This window comes from Ptychodera flava, chromosome 6 (assembly GCF_041260155.1).
Source record: "Ptychodera flava strain L36383 chromosome 6, AS_Pfla_20210202, whole genome shotgun sequence".
NCBI lineage: Eukaryota > Metazoa > Hemichordata > Enteropneusta > Ptychoderidae > Ptychodera > Ptychodera flava.
Window position 1 is genome coordinate 3,009,811 of NC_091933.1, and position 7,744 is coordinate 3,017,554.

General features: G+C 43.5%; 1 protein-coding gene across 1 annotated transcript; it reads left to right on the forward strand.

Moving 5' to 3' along the window:
- Positions 1 to 238: 238 nt before the first annotated feature.
- LOC139136017 (uncharacterized) lies at positions 239 to 5,003 on the forward strand. The gene is made up of 3 exons (XM_070703837.1): positions 239 to 308; positions 1,356 to 2,787; positions 4,073 to 5,003. Exons 1-3 carry the CDS (start codon positions 239 to 241, stop codon positions 5,001 to 5,003), a joined length of 2,433 nt encoding a protein of 810 aa, XP_070559938.1.
- The last annotated feature ends 2,741 nt before the right edge of the window (positions 5,004 to 7,744 follow it).

Here is a 7,744-nt window from a genome sequence, read left to right on the forward strand (position 1 = left end):
AGCTACCCAAACTAGCTTTAGCCAAATTTTCCGGAGACATTCTGAAATGGCAGAGCTTTTTGATAGTTTTCAAGCCGCTGTACACAACGATCCGTCACTGGACAATATTCAGAAATTTCAGTATTTGCGAGCCAAACTATCGGATGAAGCAGCCAGGGCAATAGAAGGACTTTCCCTCACCGCAGCAAATTACTCAAATGCTATCGAGCTGTTGGTTAAACGCTACGGTCAACCCCACATGGTAAAGGCTGCCTACATGAAGGCCTTATGGGAACTACCAAGACCAAACGGTGATCTTGCCAGTTTACGTGAGTTCTACGATGCCACTTAAACTTACATACGAGGATTAAAATCATTTGGAAAAGACGAATCATCGTAAGGTGAAGTCCTCGTACCAATCATCATGGAAAAACTGCCGAGCAGAATCCGCAAACACATAACAAGAGATCATGGTACGTCATGAGGATGGTCGCTTTGGGAGCTAAGAGAAGCTGTAACCAGGGAAATAGATGCGAGTCAAGCTGGATAGCCGCTATTTGAACTATTGAATAGTTCATCCAACCATGGAGATACTCAACCCCGCGCAACCGCCGCATTCTTAACCAGAAGTGAGACAAAACCGCCGCCACCGCGAAAATGCGCCTTCTGCAAGGAAACTACACATAAACCGCTGAACTGTATCAAGGTCAACTCGCCAGAGCAACGCTTAGAAATTGTCAAGCATGACCGCCTCTGCTTCAATTGCCTAGGAAACCATAAGGCTTCTGATTGCAAATCGAAATACCGCTGTAGAAACTGTAAGAGAAAACATCACACATCGTTATGTTCACCGTCGCAACCCGCCTCCAAAACGGACACAAAACCAAATTCAGTTTAACCCATGTCCGCAGAAGTCCACGCGAAATCAGTAGCAACAGGTATCGGTGACGTTACCCTCGCGACCTCATCCAATATCGGAGCTGTATTACTAAAAACTGCAGTCGCTCAAGTTTCAAGTCGGTCGGTAACCACATTAGCAACGATTCTCTTCGATGAAGGCGCGACGAGATCGTTCATCACACAGGACATGGTGGAAAAGTTACAATTGGCGCCAGATAGCTCGCAGATAGTTGAACTTGCCGCGTTCGGAGACAAAACATGTCAAACAAGGTGTCTGAGTCAAGTTACTTTCTCGCTACATACTACATCCGGGACAAAAGTAGACATAACCGCATTGATCGTCCCCAAAATATCTGCTCCCATGCGAAATCTGATAAATCAATCAGTACTAGATTTGCCACATTTGAAAGGGCTACATTTCGCTCATCCACGCTCGGACACTGACACATTTGAAATAGCTATACTCCTTGGCGCAGATTGTTACTGGCAGCTGATCGAAGACAAGATTATTCGCGGAAATGGTCCCACCGCTGTCAAATCTAAACTTGGATACCTTCTGTCGGGTCCAGTTCACTCCCGCGGTACAAAGACGAACACTGTCCTTCACGTCGCTACTAATCTCAAACAAGAAGAAACTGATATGAACTCATTTTGGGAATTAGAATCGATCGGCATTAGGGACGACCCACAAGCTACAGAGAGTGCAGCTGACTACGAGCTCTACCGCAGTACCAAAATAGAATTCCATGGCAACCGGTATGTTGCAAAACTTCCCTGGAAACCGGACCATCCACCGCTCCCGACAAACTTCTCAATCAGCGAAACGCGCACTCGTTCAATGGTGAATAGACTCAGCGGTGATCTGCGCAGTACATACGACAAAATAATACAAGAACAAGAGCGCAAGGGCTTCATAGAGAAAGTCATAGACGATGATACGTCACAAGGACACTACCTACCGCACCACCCGGTAAAAAAGGACTCAGAAACAACCCCCATACGAATCGTATATGATTGCAGTTGCAAGGCAGGGAACGGAGTCAGTTTAAATGATTGTTTGTCAACAGGAACGCCGCTACTAAACGATCTGGTATCAATACTGATTCGCTTCCGTGTTCATCGCTATGCCTTGTCAGCAGATATAGAAAAGGCATTTCTACAAATTGGATTACATGAAGACGACCGCAACTTTACGAAATTCCTATGGTTATCGGACTGTAATAACCCAAATAGCGATTTTGATGTTTACCGTTTCAAATCGGTATTGTTCGGAGCAGTCTCTTCGCCGTTCATTTTGAACACAGTTGTCCGTTCTCACCTTGAAGCAAATGGATCCGACGTCTGTCAAGATCTAAAGGAAAACATTTATGTTGACAACGCAATGAGCGGAGCACAAACCAGAGAAGACATACTGAATTATCATAACGAAGCGAATGAGGTAATGTCGAAAGGCGGATTCAACCTCCGTTCGTGGGCTTCAAACTGCACAGAACTCCGCGACCTTGCTCGGGAGCAAGGAAACTTAGACAGCGAAACGACCGTGAACGCCTTGGGTCTACTTTGGAATACAGAGTCGGACAAGTTATCCTACAAACAGAAAGTTATGGAAGACGGACATTTAGCCACAAAGAGAGAGGTCGTACGGAGTACCGCAAGCATATATGACCCGCTTGGATTTCTCGCGCCAGTTCACGTGACGGCAAAATGCTTTATCCAAGAACTCTGGAAACGTGATACACAATGGGATGAACCGCTACCGCAATCACTCAGTGATGCTTGGTGTACTCTCCGCGATGAATTATCTGCCGCCACAAGCAACTTTTCCATCGACAGGAAGTACTTTGGTTGTACGGACTCTTGCAGAGAACCCTACGAGTTACATGTATTTGGAGACGCCAGCACCAAAGCGTACGGTGCTGTGGCCTACCTTCGCCATGAACAAAATACCGCCTTAATTATGAGCAAAACCCGAGTCGCACCGATCAAAACAGTAACACTTCCGCGCCTCGAATTGATGGCCACATTGATTGCTGCTAGATTAGCGAAATTCATCCGTGGAAGTCTCGCAAAACTCGTGAACATCACGCGTTGCGTATTGTGGTCAGACAGCCAGATAGTAATTCACTGGGTCAACAATAATAGTCAAAAATTGCCTGTCTTTGTACAAAACCGCGTAAGAGAAATCAGATCAATTTCTGTCGACGCACTGATGTATTGTCCTACGAAAGACAATCCCGCGGACATAATCACAAGGGGCATCCCCGCATCTAAACTTCAAGAAAATTCACTGTGGTGGAATGGTCCCCGTTGGCTTGGAAACGGTAACTGGCCAACTTGTGCTATGAATGACGTCATACCACGGTCAGATGTTGACATCGCCACACGCGACTCAGAAGAAACAACGGCTGCGTTTAAACCATCACATTTCAACGTGACACTTACGATAATAGCAAGAATATTATGATCCAAGCCGGTACAGCTCATACAACAAACTTCTACGCGTAACTGCGCTCGTGATGAGATTCACATCAAATATCGCAAAGCCTAGCGATAAAAGAATGCTCGGACCGTTATCCGCTACAGAAATCCAAACGGCTGAAACTACGTGGATTAAGAGCATTCAACGAGAACATTACACGAACGAGATAAATACACTGCAAACGAAATCTCAAAAAATCGGATCATTGTGCAGACAACTTCACTTGTTTGTAGATGAGATTGGTTTACTTCGCGTCGGAGGCAGACTACACAATGCTCCTCTAGACTTTGAAACTAAGTTCCCATTGCTTCTGCCAACACGCGAACATTTCACACGGCTGCTCATATCAGACGCGCATCAAAATATCGCGCATGCAGGACTGAATGCTACAGTCACCTATATCCGTAGAAGGTTCTGGATTACCAAGATACGACAAATCGTAAAATCCATTCTACACAAGTGTGTTGTGTGTAGGAAGATAAACAGCAAACACTACAAAATTCCGATACCAGCACCACTTCAATCGATGAGATTATTAGAAGCGCCCCCATTTACGGTGACAGGTGTCGACTTCACCGGGGCACTTTTCGTGCTTGGTGAAAAGCGTGAAGAAAAGGCCTACATATGTTTGTTTACGTGTTCTGTTTCTCGTGCAGTTCACCTTGAACTCGTACATGACCTCTCCACTCAAACTTTCCTACGCGCATTTCGTAGATTCTGTGCAAGGAGATCAATACCTCGCTACATGATTTCGGACAATGCCACAACTTACGAGTGTGCAGCAGATGAATTGAAAACACTGTTCAATTCGCCAGCGGTCAAGTCCTATCTAGCAAATCGCAGAATCGATTGGAAATTTATTCCTAAGCGCGCCCCGTGGTTCGGGGGTTTCTATGAACGCCTAATTGGCATAACAAAGATCGCTCTGAAGAAGGTACTCGGACGATCATATGTTACGTTCGATGAACTACAAACAGTAGTTACGGAGATTGAAGCGATCATCAATGATCGACCTCTCACGTATACATCTAGCGATTTCGACGATCCTCAGCCTTTAACGCCGTCACACCTCCTACATGGTAGACAACTTACTGGATTACCTTACGACACGCCGGATATCGAACAGTTGGAAGATCCGACATACGGTGTGACAAAATCAGCTCTCCAGAAACGATCGGACCTTCTCGCGAAATTGCTTAGCCACTTTTGGCAACGCTGGTCAAGGGAATATCTCACATCACTTCGTGAACGTGACAGTTTGAACACTACGAAGGGAACAACTGAGAATGTCATTAACGTTGGTGACATTGTTCTAGTCGAGGACAATCGTGTACCGCGAATGAAATGGAATCTTGCTGTCGTCGAGAATTTGAACTATGGTAACGACAATCTCGTACGCTCGGCAGAAATCAAAACAAAGTTCGGTCGCACAAATCGACCTATCAAGAAACTATACCCAATTTTGGAACTTGGTACGGACATCGACGGCAACAATTTGTGTGATCTCAACAGCTTTGAAACCAATGATGATCAAACGGATTGCAAGGAATCAAAGACTGTTACACAGCCGGACAAACTCACCCGCGCTGCTGCCAAGAAAGCGCGTCAATGTATAAAAAAGTGGACACATGATCTGTTGAAATAGAGAGCTATTTCATGTGATCTATCAGTATAATACTCACCATATGAGCACTGACTTTAATTTCACTTGTCATTACGAACATTTGAACATTGCCGTTGCATGACATTAGTATTATCTAGTTTTCATAGAGTCTCAGTGAACATTTGTGTGATACGTCACAGTAATAGTGTTTTTTCAAATCGGACGCAAAAACATTGACCTTTCGTTTACGGGTCAAAAAACATTTGATTGCCATGTTTTATTTGCAAACTTTAAGGAGTCATGTTTATCATCGTGTTATCATTGTGTTTGCAGACTCAGTTACAGTTTAATTCAGTTGTTCAGTAATTGCAGCACTTTCGCCGGGCGGAGTAATGTTGAGAACAAGAGTATGTTTATTGCCTTCTGCCTATTGGCGTATTGTCTCGCTGTCAATCACCGAGAGACTTTCCATATTTGTATTGCACCACGCCCTCTTTGGCGGAATAAACTGAGTTGAGTTTTGCTGTTGCCAACTGAACACGTGCGTCTGTTCGTTCTGTTCTCTGGGTATCTACGAACCACCTCACCCAAAGCGGTCACACATATTTTAGGAAGTGTTTCCCAACACCTATGTGTTTCACTATTAACAAATCAGAGGCCCAAGATTTTTAGCTTCAGAAATAGAGATCTACACCGTCCCTTCTCTCAGAGGGTCAAGTATCATGAGATAAAAATAACAGGTAAGGCGTAAGACTTCCATTAAACTTTACGGGTTTTGTTCTTGAAAAGCGATAATATTATGATATACAGACTGCAGAAAAAAATACTGCAACTACACATGTTTGGTAGCATGCTAAATGTTCACACAAACCTGCATTATGTTTCACTTCTGCTTGATCTCCATACATGGTATTTAATATGGGTCCAATAAAGATATGGTCTTTCACTTTAACACTTACATCTAAGATATGAAAGATATTAATCTCTATTTAAACAATCACATATTATGTATAAGTTCACCAATCTTATTCTCCATCCACTACGTTAAGTTGCTATAGAAGTTATTGGCATTCTACATCATGCTACACTCATAGGCGTACGACGAGTTTTAAAATCAATTATCTGAATTTTTAATGTTGAAACATGCATTTTATTAACAAATGTGCAAACGGAAATCGTTCGGTCAGATTTTGAGGCAAACAGTGAACAGTGCCCATCACTACACTACAGTGCAGTGCATGCACGGCTGTGGCCGTTTAGCTCTGCTGTTACTTACACAATGGAGGTAGTAGTAACTCCATGCTTACACAATCGGCGAATTTTAAAACCACTTGTCTGTAACTGAATGGTGAAATATGCATTTTATTAATAACTGTGCAAATAGAAATCATGCGGACAGCTTTTGAGACATACTGTGAGTAGCACCCAGAACACGGCTCTGGCCGCTCGGCTGTCTTTTACACATTACTCTAAAGGTACGAAAGTATTTGGAAAATAATTTAGATAAAAATCCGTAAATTTAGACGTTGTTGGCAACCCTGGTATTCAAACAATCCGTGACAATTACGTCCACTCCTTTGATGTCGTGATTCTTGATATATCATATTCTAAAACACTTGTTTTGACATTTTCGATTTGAAATTTTGATGATCTGAGTCGTGACAATGCCCCAGTCCTCAAACGTTCACAGTGAATAAAACAGAAGGAAGATGCAAGACATCCTTCTTTTTATATATATCAATACAACGGCACCAGACTTTAAATCAAATAAGTCAAAACGTCTTTTTAGCGTGACCAATCACGTCCAGGTGATGTGTCATCTTTCAGCTGTTCTGGGCTATCATCGTGCCAACTATATCATTGGGCACATTGCTTTTATTCCTTCTGGCCTATACAAACTTAATATTCGATAAGGTACACTTCTTGCATGTGAGTTTGACCCTGGTTTGACCCAGAGATTGACCCGAAGCGCCCTCTATCGTTAATTTGATGGAAACGGGGCAGAATACATGGCAATCATGTTGCTAAAAAGGCTTTGCTACAGCACCAACTTTAATCTTTCATTTTTTCAAATTGTTAAAGATGTCATATAAATACAAATTATTTATGAACGTCACATTACGACCATCAAGATTTTAAAAAAACTAAAATTTCGCTAGTTATAAATGTACCAGTCAAGCTCGAGCACGGTAATGAGATCACCCAGCACGGGCGGCCGGTCGCAGCTGTCATATGACCGGCTTTCATTGGCAGCACCCGCGTACTCGTGTGCGGGATACAGGGTAGCTGTACGTATCCACGGAGTTGTTGTGCGGTCGGTGTTAGTTTCCAGTTTTTATATGCTTGCTAGCTACCAGAATGCGAAAACAGCGAAAGAAAACACTCATAAACGAAACAGCACTGCTAAACAAATGTCAGTACGACGGGTGTCTACTAAGAAGGGTACGGCCGCATTTAACGTAGCTCTGCATGGCTGTGTGTTACGGAGTTATACGGCCTCCCACCACAGCCCGGCTGACTGCCATAGACAAAATCGCTGGTAGCACCTCGGAAATACGGCCCGCAGTTTCTCCGCCGAAACAGCCGATTTTGAATCCAAAACTTGCATTGATCTACTTTTTCGAGCACACCCACCTCGCTTAGGTACATGATGTGCTTAGCTGCGCTTGTAAATTTATGCAGAGCCCAATTTTCTCTCTAGGCCTATATGCGGGGGAAGCGTTCGTAATTAGTGTGAGCAGTTTTATTGCAGTTCACTGCAGTGGCTTCGATATCTATTACTG